At 44.6% G+C, this 14,835-nt stretch overlaps 1 protein-coding gene across 2 annotated transcripts; it reads left to right on the plus strand.

Annotated features, from left to right (window-relative positions):
* The first annotated feature begins 1,767 nt into the window (after positions 1 to 1,767).
* On the plus strand, positions 1,768 to 14,376 carry ALDH18A1 (aldehyde dehydrogenase 18 family member A1). Of its 2 annotated transcripts, none has more exons than XM_075258008.1 (18): positions 1,768 to 1,885; positions 4,327 to 4,424; positions 5,418 to 5,635; positions 6,914 to 7,063; positions 7,148 to 7,252; positions 7,725 to 7,883; positions 8,660 to 8,750; positions 9,302 to 9,426; positions 9,549 to 9,693; positions 10,087 to 10,160; positions 10,542 to 10,641; positions 11,115 to 11,335; positions 11,543 to 11,680; positions 11,847 to 12,042; positions 12,208 to 12,329; positions 12,524 to 12,710; positions 12,788 to 12,883; positions 13,546 to 14,376. In XM_075258008.1, exons 2-18 carry the CDS (start codon positions 4,331 to 4,333, stop codon positions 13,725 to 13,727), a joined length of 2,403 nt encoding a protein of 800 aa, XP_075114109.1. In that variant the 5' UTR covers positions 1,768 to 1,885; positions 4,327 to 4,330; the 3' UTR covers positions 13,728 to 14,376. The 2 variants fall into 2 exon arrangements, with proteins under 2 accessions (XP_075114109.1, XP_075114110.1); XM_075258009.1 differs by having other exon boundaries at positions 7,725 to 7,877.
* The last annotated feature ends 459 nt before the right edge of the window (positions 14,377 to 14,835 follow it).

Raw genomic sequence — 14,835 nt, forward strand, 5'->3', positions numbered from 1 at the left:
ACTCAGAGTGCAGTTGTGAATGGAGTCTATGATGTCATGCCCTGCGATATTACATGTTGTCTATGATGTCATGTGCCCTGTGATGTCATCATAACTACCCTCAGCTGTTTCATGTATCGAAAATTAAGGAAGAGTTGAATTGATTATAAAATGGAGAGGAGGGGGTTAAATACAGCTTACGATATGTGGACAATAAGGTCCAAAATATTGTGGGTAATATAGGGTTAAAATCCTGTTTTTAGGATAATAAATGACATATCGCCGTGTGTCGACTGATGGAACCCCCAGCCATCATGAGAACCAGAATTCCCGTGTCCACTGTGTGAATTGAGCACTTGTGTACATGTATGATCACCACTCCATTCATTTCTATGAGGCTGACAAAAGTCGCTGACTAATAATACCAGTCTGTCAGTGCAATAGAAGTGAAATGAGCAATGGTCACACATAAGCGATGACGCCCAGGTGAGCCCTGTTTTCTGGCAAAGTCTGGCCAGTTTCGGCTGGTTTGTGCTGTGGGTTTCACAATTTCCTTTGCAGCTAACATGGGTTTCATTCTGTGCATTGCAAAGGTTAAAATCTGTGACCGAACGTGTAGCAAAAATTGACCTGCTGCATGTTTAGGATGTTTTTTTTCTGCAGCGTGTGCAGGTGTTCTTCTTGTGGAGGGTTAGTCCCTATTCTTGACCCAAGCCCCTCTTTGCTCCTTAACTGTCCCTGTTTTTGATATTGGAAATAGACGTGCGTGTGACTGTCCTATTCATTTCTATGGTTGCATACATACACCTACGTATTAGCATGGGCCCATGTATATGGCGGTGAGTCTGGGACAAAACTCAGAACAGGTCCTATACCTGAGCATTGTGCAGTGCGGGCTCATTGAGAGTAATGGAGGCCCAGTCGTGTACATGTAACCTTAATCTATCTGATCCCTAACTGTATATTAGCCCTAGAGATGAATGTACACCACAAATTTCGTCTTGACGAATATTCATGGGTTTTCCGTCCAATTTGGCACGAACCCTAAGTGATTTCACACACATTGATTTCTTCAGACCGCAGAATATAATAAGCGGAGGCTATTCGGGGTACACGAGGAATTTCTCTTCATTTTCTGTCAGTTTTCCAGCTACAAGATACTAATGCAGGGTGTCGTCACTCAGTGGCAGCCGATTAGACCTAATTAATGGGGTGTCGCCCCAAAATTTGTGGCCAATTCCTCCGTGTGAACTTATCCTGCCCTGACTGACCTCACCCGTCTATGGGGGCTCAACCACAGACCTCAGCAGCGCCCCAGGGGGCATAAAGTCAGTCAGAAAAGAGGGTAAGGGGGCGGCGGGTGCCATGAGGGGCCCAGGAGAGGGGCGAGGACAGGAACTTATTATTTTACCGCACCTCAGCTTATTATAGAGACCCCAGAGTATAATAGTGATTTGGTTTACAGATTTTCGGCGGTCACAGTCGCCACAGAAGAGACTACCAGTGACTCCGCCATGACTAGTGTCTTACAAGCCTCAGACTTTCCACCACAGCTCTGCTTTTATTCTCTTCACCTCCATTCTTTATTATTATGTTTGTCCCTGCCCCCCACAGAACTGCCACCCCTCTTCCCCAGACCCCTGAGTGTGATATCAGCTGCTGACACGTCTACATCCCCTCAGCCCAAACTGAACTTGACTAACTGGCGCGTCATTGCACGACGCATGCGCTTTGTGTTAGTCTGGGCAGGCGTGAGGCTAATCCTCCGCGCACGCGCGTCAGCTCCTGTGCGTGTGCCCGGCGCATGTGCACTAGGCCATGCCAGCCGGGACAATATTTTGAGCTGGATAAATTGTAGTAAATCGGGGGTGTCCCGGGAGCTCTTGGACTTTGTCGGCGGTGAGAGGTAAGTAGGTGTGCACGGGCACTGATTTACCTGCGACTTTTAGATCGGCGTTAATAATGTGCACAGTCAGCAAGTGTGCGCCCGATTAGCTGCGGTGCTGCGTGGTGTGTATTGTGCGCTTTGCACAAGTCTATAGTGTCGCCGTAGTTTTCCGGGTCATTTAGTTGCATTGCACATGTTTATGTGTACAGGAAGTTTGCAACAATGTCGCACCTTGTGTACAGATCACTGTGCGTTCTTCTCATAGACAACGTGGCAGTGGTGTCAGGTCTCTGTCATTGCCTGCTTCCTAAATGCAAACTGTTGCCTCATTTAAAGGGCTAGTCCATCAGTTATTGTTTTATTTTGAGGGTGTTTTTTGTAAAGCATTGCATTTCCACCTCTAGTCATCACTATCTAAATGCAAAGCTGCATATATGTATAGATGTCCCAAACCTGGGCAACGCAGTCATGTGACTGGGCGCCATCAGGACGTGGACCCTGATGCACACTATCAGTTATCTATGATGCTGAGAATCTCCACCTTATTATGGGATGACTCTCTGGTCCTATAGTCATGATGGGAGAGTAGGCTGTAAGTCTGAGTCTCTGGACAGAGAGCAGACTGAGAAATGCAGCCATATACGGACCCGTGTAGAGATAGCCCAAGACCCCATAGTCACGTGTGAGTCCGTGCAAGATGGAACAGACGGTGCGACAATGGCTTTCATGTGCCGTCCATGGTTTTCACAGACCTAGTCACAAAAACGGACAAGACTACGGAATGCGACAGCTCCATCCTATGTCGTAAGTACTAAAGATTTGTGTACGGGGCCATAGATATGAGCAGGTCTCTGTGTTATCCATTATTAGGGATCCATACATCAGATAGCAAACGGACCAAAAGTACCATAGTGTGCACAGAGCCTAATGTTTATATGTAGTGCATAATCTGGAAAAAACAGTCTGGTCTGTTCACCACCATAAGCCCCTGCTGTCAGTACAAAAATAACATCCAAAGCCTGAAACCCCATCCTGACCATGTCCTACTAAGGCTATGTTCATACCTGGCATGAAGTCCATCAGAAGCCCAGACGAAAAAGTCCTGCAGATGTCATGACAAAATAGCGGGCACCTGACAGACCTCATTATAGTCAGGGCTCCCTCGGGATCTGTTGTTTCCATTCTAGGATACAGATGTGAACACCCCATGACCCAGATTCAGGGCTCGTGACACTCTATCAGTTTTATCTTGTATCGAGATGGACTTGAGAATAGGACAAAATAGGTTTAAAAAGTTGCATAAAATATTTGTCAAGGTTTTGACATCATATGTTCATTCTTACATCTATTGTGACCGTGCTGGGAGTGGTAGTTGCAGTTACACATTAGAGTCACATCTCACAGTATTGCTCAGTTACATTTGTAGGATTATTTAGTGCAGCGCCTTGCTGACTATTCCAGTCCTGCAATATAGCCGTATATCTGATGTGCGTTGTCTTCAGCACAGTCCCATTGATTTTATGATCTTCTGCAACCCTGCTCGAGGTTTCATCATCTCCTGTGGCCGAGCTCATTGGCTGCCGCATGCGTCCATGCAGCCAGTCACTAGAAAGTGGGGGAAGGACTCGCATCATTTACACATCATGGGTGATGGGGGCGGCTGTGTCAATGGTTGGCAGGGCAGGCACCTATTAGAAAGGCCTGGTGGGTGATGTGGATGTCCTTACATAACTTCGATGTTAGAATAGTACTCACCCTTTTCTGTGTCCCCCATGCCGGACCCCCTGGTGCTCACACAGCGTTCCCAAAAGCAACTGTATACAAGTTTTGTGATATAATGGTTCAGTTGACACTCAGTAGTTGTCTTTGAGAGGTGATAGTGAGGATCCTAAACTGACCGACCCAAAACGCCATCTCACAAATTTTGCTGTGTCGCGCCAAATAAGGGGTGGTATTAGTACCTCATATAGCACCAACATATTCCGCAGCGCTTTACAGATGTTGTCATCATTCCCTGCTCTTAAGGGTGCAGTAACAGTGCCATAAACCTATCAGTGATTGGAGTCAGAGTACTAAAATTTACAGGTACTTCTATGACCCTATGACAACACTTATTGTGACAACGAATCCTAATATGCATCTTTATTTATGCGGATTCTCAATGTGTAGACATTGATGTGGATGGGGACAGAGGTGTAAGGTATCTAGTTAGGAATCCTGTTGGACCGAATTAAACAAATAATAACCCCACAATGTCCACGTTCTCAGTAATGGTTTCTTTGGTGGCTAATGCATTTGCCTTCTTCTTCCTTCCTATGTGCCAGTGGGTTAGGGTTTTCCTGGCGGGTGTAGACTTTGCTGACGGCCAACCCTTTTATAGACTTTGAGGGTGTGTTATTGTACTGTAATACTCTGTGACTATATTAAAGACTAATATCTTCTGATCCATTCTGTCTTAGCAAAATGTTGTCCCGGGCTGCACTGAGTTGTCGGGGTCTCACCCATGGGCGATCTCTGTATTCCCGTGTTCGGACCACAGTATCTTCCCATATGAAATGTAAGTAGATTTTTGCTTCTTGCATTTTTTTTTACTACTTTGGTTGTTCATTTTATTTTCTTGGTCTGAATGTTGTAACGTCTACGACTTGTTTTATGTGTCCCTGTGATGTCAGGTGAATGTAGCGGACCCAGTTTGGTAGTACCTACAATGTTTTTACATGAGTGCTGTGTGTAATCTACTTCTAGTGTTAGGGTACAGTCACATGTCGCGGCCATATGATGTATTGTGCTGCAATTTTTTTGGTCCGGGATAGCTAACAGTCAATGACAACAAAATCACTGATGTTCTAGTGCTGCTAAATAGGTTTGTCAGTATAGTATCAGTGCTAGTCTAGAGTAGGAAGGGGTTAATTCTGGTTGTCTAGGTCTGTAAGAGGCTAACAGCATTCCTAGTAGTCTAGGGTTGTATGGGGTTAATGTCAGCAACACTGGTGGTCTAGGGCTCTCTGGGGGTGAAAGTTGACATGTATGTAAGAGGTTAATGTTAGTCTTGGGTTGCAAGGGGGGTTCATTTCAGCATTTTTTTGTAGTCTAAGACTATAAGAGGGCTAATGTTGGCATCCCTGGTGGCCATGATATCTACAAGGTTAATTTCGGCATCTTTGGTGGTTCAAGGCTATAGGGCTGTAATGGGTTAATTTTAGCACCCCTGATGTCTAGGTATGCAAGAGGTTAATTTCAGCATCCCTGGTATTCTGTAAGGGGTTATTGTCAGCTTCCCTTGTGATCTAGGGCTGTACAGGGGGGGGTAGTGTTGGCATCACTGGTAGTCTAGATATGCGAGATATTAAATTCCCTATAACTGGTGGTCTAGGGCTATAAGGGGTTTATGTCTTTAGGGGTCAAGGAATAGAAGATGTTAATTTCAGCATCCCTGGTGGTCTAGGGCTGTAAGGGGGAGTGTTGTCATCCGTACGGCTCATCTGTTACTAATGGAGGATTCCACCATTTGCTTGGCTGATGGGAGTTGTGGTTCTTATACGTTTTGCAGATGTTCCAGCCTCCAATACTGCCCACCAACATTCAAGACAATGGAGCAGCATTCCTTTTATGACCATGCCTCTTATCCGCTCACATGGAAAGCCATTTGCGCACCGCAGCGAGCTGAAGCATGCCAAGCGTATTGTGGTAAAGCTTGGGAGCGCCGTGGTGACGCGAGGAGACGAGTGTGGGTTAGCGCTGGGTCGCCTGGCATCCATCGTAGAGCAGGTGAGGAGCTGTGACGTGTATATGTTGGGGATAGTTGTCTTTTTACATGGACTGAGCAACCTAAGGTGACCAGTGTATGATATAACCTGTATGTTTATAAGGAGGTGTCAGGATCTTGCGCTGAGGATGTGTTGGGCAATGACTGTCTTGGTATAAAGTCCAAATTTTGGTTTATTATCCTGCATGTCACATAAACATATCATAAACCACTGCCTGTCTGGAACATAATAGCAGCTTACCTCCCCTAAACCTGAACTCTACAGCACAATATTGCATAAGGACACACAGGCAGTCTAAGGGTGCATTCAGACTACGTAACGCCGGGCGTGTATGAGAGCCGTACACGCCGGCATTACGGCAGACTGCCGAACACTTCCCATTCACTTCAATGGGAGCGCTCGTAAACGCCGCTGTTACGAGCGCTCCCATTGAAGTGAATGGGAAGTGTTCGGCAGTCTGCCGTAATGCCGGCGTGTACGGCTCTCATACACGCCCGGCGTTACGTAGTCTGAATGCACCCTTAGGCCGCACAGTGTGAATATGCATCAGCAGGTTCTCCTCCAAGCCACCTCTACGTGTGCTCCCTGCAATCTGCTGCGGCTCTCCTGCGGGTTACTTTGGAGGCCCCCTGTACCTTTCAGCTAAGTGAAACCTATGGCATTACCAATATGGCCTACCTATTGTACTGTTGGTTTACAACCTGTATACCAGGGGTAGGGAACGTACGGCTCTCCAGCTGTTGCAAAACTACAATTCCCAGCATGCATACTTGCTCTGCTGTTCTTGGAACTCCAATGGAAGTGAATGGAGCATGTTGGGAGTTGTAGTTTCACAGCAGCTGGAGAGCCGAAGGTTCCCTACCCCTGCTGTATATTTTGCTCTGCAAGGTTTAGTTGTAGGATGTGAATGAAGCTTTTTAAAGGGGTGTCCGAGACCCAGGCAAAATGGATACCGGTGATCTATTTTTCCTGGATCCATGAAAGGTTTGGCAATTCTGATCCACATTGACCCCTGTGCTTTGTAATAGGTGCAGGGCTGAGTGGTGGGATCCATATCTATCAGACATTTATGGCCTATTCTTTCTTTAGTACATAAATATCCTATGGAAACGCACTCTTATGCATGATGTGGTTTTCATAGGAAAGTTGCAGTAAAGTGAAGTCATAGATGTCTTAAGGAAAAGCAATACAAGAAGTGATTTGTATGGGATGTGTCAATGCATCACTCGGATTTGCCATGTATAACATGGTACCTGGTCGGACCCTTCTTCTGCTACAGGTGTCCGTACTGCAGAACCAAGGTCGGGAGATGATGATTGTCACCAGCGGGGCTGTAGCATTTGGTAAGCAGCGTCTCCGCCATGAAATCCTTTTATCGCAGAGTGTGAGGCAAGCGTTGCATTCGGGACAGAACCAGCTCAAAGACATGGTGAGTAAGACAATCCCTGAATGGGTTTATACCAAATAAAGCTAATATGTGTCTTAATTCCCATTTTCTGTCCTTCCTCTTCAGCAAGTTCCTGTCCTCGAAGCACGGGCCTGTGCAGCGGCTGGTCAGAGCGGGCTTATGGCGCTCTATGAAGCCATGTTTACCCAGTACAGTATATGTGCAGCCCAGGTAAGTGCTGGTAATGGAGCGCCAGGGTGTCAGATGGGTCTCCTACTATGAGCCAGAGCTTAAAGCTGCCTAAGCTAGCATTGTATGGATGATATCTCCAGATTTGCCTTTAACATTTTATCTTATTTTTGCACTTGTGCCCTCAATAACCTTTGTCCTTACTGAAAAGCTATTTCCATAGCCTCATAAATCAGATGTTTTTATTACCCTCATCGACAGTAGACGTCGCATGGTATCTGGACTATGCCATATTTATATTGCCATTGTGTCCATTTGATTTCACCTGAAAAGACCCATTGGAGGGAGCGAACTTGGCTCAGGCCATGAAATGCCGTGAAAACCTAAGTCTGGGCTTGTTGCCAACAGCTGCACACTGGGGTAGAGGTCACGGACTGAAAGGGATCTTAAAATTTCATTTTTCTTTTTTTTCTTTTTTAGGAATTTTTGTTTTGATTTTGTTTCTTTCTTTTAGATTTTGGTGACAAACCTGGATTTCCACGACGAGCAGAAAAGACGGAATTTAAATGGCACCTTACACGAGCTGCTGCGGATGAACATCGTGCCCATTATTAATACTAATGACGCCGTTGTTCCTCCTCCTGAACCCAACAGTGATCTACAGGGGGTAAATGTGGGTAAAGTATTTCTGCGGGTCTCCGAGTGCACGCAGAGCTGCTGTAGACGTAGTGCATGGCATGGCTGACTAACTTGCGAGTGCTAAGGATAGAGGACGGAGGTGACGTATACGTACAGCTATATATTACATTAACATGGACAAGGTATTCGGAGGTTTCATAAACATAAGAGATCCCCTTATCAAAAAATTCCCTACATCAGATCAATTAAACAAATAAAGCCCTCTAAACTAATACAGATCCCCAGACCACCTAAATAATTGATACAGACCCCAATACATATCACCGACCAGAGCCTTTAAGGTTCATGTGCCATAAAATACCCTTCATTCCCAGACAAGTCTATCAGGCTATGCCATCCATGTTAGACAGTATGGAGCCCCTATAGAGCCAGACTGTGCATGTGACTACCTGCGTATTAACCTCTATACTTCGCCTGTACAAGTCGTGCTTGAAAGCAGATGCTCATGCATGTCTAATATGGCACCGCAGAGACGTTTGGGAGCATTGTGGAGCTTTTAGCATGTACACTGGTGTATTGTCTTAATGAAAAATTCTCAGATTTCAGTTGACATCTGTGGACATCTCCTCTAACCATGACTTGCATTGACTCCATACCAGGTGTGCCATGTAATGCTTCTTAGCTTGATACTCTTTTCTAACACTCTACCCCACATCCCGTATGGCGGGGCTCCATCTGCCATGCTGTCGGCTTCCATGCTTGGTTTTCTCTGGTGTAGGTTTTCATTGCTGACCTTGTTTCATTCCACAGGTGATCAGTATCAAGGACAATGACAGCCTGGCAGCGCGATTAGCGGTGGAAATGAAGGCAGATTTAATCATCGTCCTGTCTGATGTGGAAGGTAATATTATTATATGACCAGATTCTGTGCCAGCACTCTGCAGAGCGAACTGGACTTGACCCCATTAATTTTCCTTAATGTTCTCCTATTGTGTGCCAAGGTGTTGTAAAACACTTTCTAGGACTATGAGTCAATGATAAATGAGCTTTAGAAATTCTGTACAAGATACAATCTGCAGTCCAAGAATCTCACATGCAATTGTGTGCCGTAACGTATGTCGCCATACCAAATAGTCGACTTTCAGTATAACTGTGCATGTATGTTTAAGTGTCACGTTGGATTTCCCACGGTGAAGGTGCTTATGTATCTAGGTGTGGGTTTGTATGGCCTAATGGTTTTTGACCTAGCGGGTGTATGGGCAGCAGTCGTTACAAATAGTAGAGGTTGGGTTTTTCCTAAACTATTGAGCCCTGTCCCGTGGATAGCGGATAAGTGTACCCAATGGCACAGCCTCTTTGTTTCCTGGATCACAGAATGAAATGTGCTTTCTAGATTATGTAAGTGGAGATGTTTCATTGGCAGTCATAGGTTCTGTTTACTTTTCCTTGTAGGACTGTTTGACAGTCCGCCTGGGTCAGATGACGCCAAACTTATTGACATTTTCTATCCCGGAGACCAGCAGTCGGTGACTTTTGGGACCAAATCAAGAGTTGGTATGGGAGGCATGGAGGCCAAGGTACGTGTTATGCTAGAACTCCAGATGTTTTTTTTATGTAGTGTCATTGGTAAAACAAAACTCTGCTTGTCTTGTCTTAATTTGGTATGGAAGATATTTTTATTTCCTCCTTTTTGCTATAGGTGAAGGCTGCCCTGTGGGCCCTGCAGGGTGGCACCTCTGTTGTCATTGCAAATGGAACTCTTCCAAAAATATCTGGCCATGTGATCACCGATATCGTAGAGGGGAAAAAAGTTGGAACTTTCTTTTCCGAAGTAAAACCTGCTGGTAAGTTTAAAAAAAAAAAATAAAAAATATATATTCGCTTAAAGGGCTACTCCGGTCACAACAAGTGGAGTGGTGGTTGGAAAGGTGCACTCCTGTTATAGTTAATAATGTTGCTCCTCCTATAGTCGTTATCTTTGGGTGTCTGTGTTTCCAATCTCTGCACCATCCAAACTGTGGTGCAAACACCCCTTCTTTTGTGGGGATCCCAGGGGTCTGACCCCCAACAATGAACACGTTGACCCCCTATCCTGTGGATGGAAGATAACTTGTTGTGCCAGGAATACCCTTTATTTGCCAACCAGTGTCTGATGTGGAAAACATGAAGTGCGTCCCCCTGTGTGTAAAGCAGGGATTCTCTTTATTCTGTCACTAATATCTGGGCTTCACTTTCAGGGCCCACTGTGGAGCAACAGGCTGAAATGGCCCGGGCGGGCGGAAGGAATCTGGCCACACTGAAGCCCGAGCAGGTGATGGAGAGATTATTGATTCTTCTGTTCAATGGATATTGTCCCTAGAGACCAGAGAGGGGTTATCTTTAAATATGAAAGTTTGGCTGTATGTACTAAATTCTCAGAATTCTGCCCCGTGTAGCAGAGTGGACCCGGTCTGCTGTAGTACAGATGTGTAGTATGGAATGTTCCCCTGCAGCAGCATTTCTGTTCCCCTCCACTATATACAATAGCTGCTATATGTATTATACTGCGTTACAAACTTTTCTTTGCTTTAAGTGACAAACTCAGTTCTGCTACATTCTTAGGCGCTAAGTTCGAATGCTGTAAGATCTTTGTCTATTGAACGTCACGCTGGTTAATATCAGAATACTGACATTGTGTTCTTTCCCACAACAGAGAGCAGAAATAATTTATAGCCTTGCCGATTTACTGACCGACAACAGAGACGAGATTCTCGCTGCAAATCGGAAGGATATGGAGGAAGCAGAGGAGAAAGGTAAGGTCCCATAGACTTGAGGATAAACTTGACTGCTGATAATAATAATATAATAATGAGCGTTGGATTTGTACTTGAAGAACCTGCATTTGTCTTGAAACAGCTCCACTATTGGTTGTTTCTGGTATCACAACCGAGCCCAGTTTAAGGGGTATTCTTATCTTTCATGCTTAGATTTGCTATCCAAGTTAAGAGAGTAAAGGGGCTGTGTCTTTTTTTTTTTTTTGGGGACACCTGCTGTAAATATGGATGGCTACAGCGTCCTGCGCAGTTGGATTGCCGGATCCTGCTTATCCTCTTGCTCAGTAGTGGTCCTTAAGATCAGAAACCCACCGGTTATACAAAGTTGCCATTTGTTACCGATATGCCAAAACGTCATACCTGGAGATTACCTCTTTACGTTAAATCGAACAATACCAGACACAACCTATGGAAAAAGGGGGGCACTCTTCATGTGTTTATTTTTCTTACAGGAAGACTGGCACCTCCACTATTGAAAAGATTAAGCCTTTCGACAGCAAAACTGAACAGCTTGGCTATAGGACTCCGACAGATAGCAGCCTCCTCCCAGGACAGCGTGGGACGTGTCATCCGTAGAACGCGGATCGCCAATGAACTGGAGCTGGAGCAAGTGACTGTACCTATAGGAGTTCTGCTTGTTATATTCGAGTCTCGACCAGACTGCCTACCTCAGGTATATTCCCCCCCTCCACCTTCATTTTGCCTGTACCATGTGACAATTTGATGTTGGATTTCACTTATTTTGCAACGAATCTGCCATTTATTTTGTAGCAAGTTTCATTCTTTGCTTTGCAGAGATTGAAATCCGTGTTAAAAATCCTCCTGACCTGCCACAACTATGATGTAAGTGCTGGTAACTCTTTCTTGCCTTCCTTACCAGGTTTCTGCCTTGGCTATAGCCAGCGGCAATGGATTGTTGTTGAAAGGAGGAAAAGAGGCGTCAAACAGTAACCAGACCCTGTACCGACTTACCCAAGAGGCGCTGTCTATTCACGGAGTCAAGGATGCCATCCAGCTGGTACGCACTTCTTAAGTTTTTTCATTTATTTCAGCTTTTAGGGTTCTATTAAGTCTTATTTTTTTCCAATAAGTCACGCTGAGTTTGCATTTCACCCCTTAGGCCAGTTATTAATGTGTATAGATGTATACGTGTTGTGATGTGTGTTGTCTCCTCTGTATCACAGGTGAACACTAGAGAAGAGGTGGAGGATCTGTGCCGCCTGAATAAGCTGATTGATCTGATCATTCCACGTGGTTCTTCTCAGTTGGTCAGGGATATCGAAAAAGCAGCTAAGGGAATACCAGTCATGGGCCACAGCGAGGGCATATGTCATGTCTATGTGGACAGTGAAGCTAGTGTGGAGAAGGTCACCAGGATTGGTAAGTGCAAGGATGTGAAGGAGTCTGGCTTCGGTTTATTTTCCTCTTCTATAATTGGCGTATAGATCTTAACCTATAATTAATTTAATGTTACATTATTACTTTTATCTTACTGGTACTGATGTGTTTTTTTTTTTTTTTTTTTTTTTACATGTATGATCCTAGTTCGAGATTCAAAGTGCGAGTACCCCGCCGCGTGCAATGCTATGGAGACCCTGCTCATCCACCGAGATGTACTGAGAACACCGCTGTTTGACCAAATCATTGACATGCTGAGAGTGGAACAGGTGATCTATGGTGTCTATTCTCTTTTTGTTCCATTTAAGGCTCTTATGCCTATCCACCAGATACGGACTATGTGTCACATCACTTGGTCTCTGATTGCCAGGTCCCCCTGGGATCAGAACAGGGCAATAAGACACCCATGTCTCCTACATGTAAATGAAGCATTGGAACTAAAAATATTTCTTACTTTGTACAGGTAAAAATTCACGCTGGTCCAAAGTTTGCCTCCTACTTGACCTTCAGCCCCTCCGAAGTAAAATCCCTGCGAACAGAATATGGCGATCTGGAGTGTTGTCTGGAAGTCGTGGATAGCGTTCAGGAAGCGATTGATCATATCCACAAATATGGCAGCTCTCACACGGATGCGATAATCACTGAGAATGGTAAGCCTTCTGCCATATTACATGTTACATGCATGTTGGTCTGATGTGACTGTGATCGCTATTACTTCACTTTACAGAAGCGACAGCTGAATATTTCCTGCAGCATGTAGACAGCGCCTGTGTATTCTGGAACACCAGCACCAGGTTTTCAGATGGATACCGCTTTGGTCTGGGTATGTAGAAATGATCACATTAGGCTTCATTGCGCAAATCTTTTCACGGTTCTCATCATAGAACCATGATCACTAGAATGGGGTTCTGAGAACCCTAAGACTACAGTCTGACTGGGTTGGAATGGAGCAGCGACCAAGCTATAGGTCTTCCTGAACTACAGCCTGTGTCCTGGGAAACTTGGAGAAGTGGGCTGTGATGGCGTCAGGCGTGGCTGTCTGCACCAAGCTACCTATAGACCAGTGCATGGTGGGGCAGGGATAGTATCTGTATCTGTGGCATAAATAAAAATCCAAGCCCGAATGCCTGGTACTAGTCATGTCACATTCCATAACATCAATTTCTATAACAAATGCCTGAAAAACACATTGATACATATGAATGTTTTCAGTAGTGCAGCCTTAGGCTTTGGGCCTGTAACTTCAAATGTCCATTCATTTTCCCGTTTCAGGAAATTAGCAAAGGTTGCACCTTTTTTTTTTTTTTTGCTCAAGAACACGACTTGCACCAACACTTGTGACTTTTTCATGGCTTATAGGCCTGAAGTACAAGTCAAGATAAATCTCACCAAATGGATGGTGGAGCAGACTGTGCATATTTATGGGGCGGCATCTCTTATGTTTATCACTTGCTTCATACATCTAATGTTGTTCTTCCATCCTAGGAGCCGAGGTTGGCATCAGCACAGCCAGAATCCATGCTCGGGGCCCGGTGGGAATAGAGGGACTACTTACCACCAAGTGGCTACTGCGAGGGGAGAATCACGTAGTCTCCGATTTCGCTGAACAAGGAAGTATGAAGTATCTACACGAGAATATTCCCGTACCACAAAGAACCAGCAGCTAGAATCCAGCTAGACTATCCTCAGCCAAATACAGACCTCAACTAGTGTCAGGGATTAGCAAGCCGTCACTATGCTGACAGCTAAAGAATCTATGCACCTTAATGAAATAACCAAGACCCCAAGTTTATCCAGATCATTCTGAAATGTGGATCCGTACCTGTGCGTTGCAGCTCCTGATGGTCATCGGATCCATTAGTCAGAATTCTGCGCAGTCAGTGACTAGCACTTATAATACGGTTCTTGCAGGACACACAATGTGAAGCTCCTGCTAAGATTTTACTTTTAGTAAGTGGAAGCTCATACAGATTTGAGCTTGTAAATTTATTTCCAATGTCTCCAAATAGCACTTACGACTATACTGACATGCATTGAGTTTACGGTGATCCATTTACAGACCGTAACATTACCGAAGGTCCAAACGAAGGGATAGGTCAGTGCTAGCAAATCTAACAGAGATCCCTTGCAGTGCTTTATGGACTAGTCTTATCAGGGCGTCTAAAAATATCATTTCATGGTTTTCAGTTCCTAAAATATTTTTGGTACTTATTGTTTTTGGAAATTTCTAACTTTGTACAGTCGATTCTTCGTGACCGAACGGTTAAGACGTGAAAATATAAGTTTCATTCCGCTCAATAAATTTGTCAGGAACTTTAATAAGATGTCTTGTCTTCAGTCACTGGTGTATAATATGTGTATATAATGTGTTGGAATAGGATGGAATAAATCATCATCAATATATTGTCTATAAAGTAGGGTGTAGGGTTTTCCAATAATTATATTCCAGTTTTACATTCTCCATCACTTTATTATCATCACAATGATTATAATTAGAGATGAGCGAACAATCGAGCGTTCAATCGAGTACATGTTCGATCGGATATCAGGCTGTTCGAGATGTTCGATTCCAGTCGAACACCAGGTGGCAAACTCACTAAAAATTAGATTCCCCTCCCACCTTCCCTGGCGCTTTTTTTTTTTGCACCAATAACTGCGCAGGGGAGGTGGGACAGGAACTACGACAATGGAGGCATCGGAAAAAAAAAAAAATCAGGAAAAGTAATTGACTGGCTAATTCAGGTGACCTCCAATTTATACGAACAGTATAAATTG

Source organism: Leptodactylus fuscus, chromosome 10 (genome assembly GCF_031893055.1).
Source record: "Leptodactylus fuscus isolate aLepFus1 chromosome 10, aLepFus1.hap2, whole genome shotgun sequence".
Lineage (NCBI taxonomy): Eukaryota > Metazoa > Chordata > Amphibia > Anura > Leptodactylidae > Leptodactylus > Leptodactylus fuscus.

Bases quoted from the DNA above. Each gene is read 5' to 3' on its own strand.
- ALDH18A1 (XM_075258008.1), top strand. From the start codon at position 4,331: ATGTTGTCCCGGGCTGCACTGAGTTGTCGGGGTCTCACCCATGGGCGA. The intron at 10,161-10,541 runs GTGATGGAGAGA...TTCCCACAACAG, and splicing joins CCACACTGAAGCCCGAGCAG to AGAGCAGAAATAATTTATAG. The intron at 12,711-12,787 runs GTAAGCCTTCTG...TTCACTTTACAG, and splicing joins TGCGATAATCACTGAGAATG to AAGCGACAGCTGAATATTTC.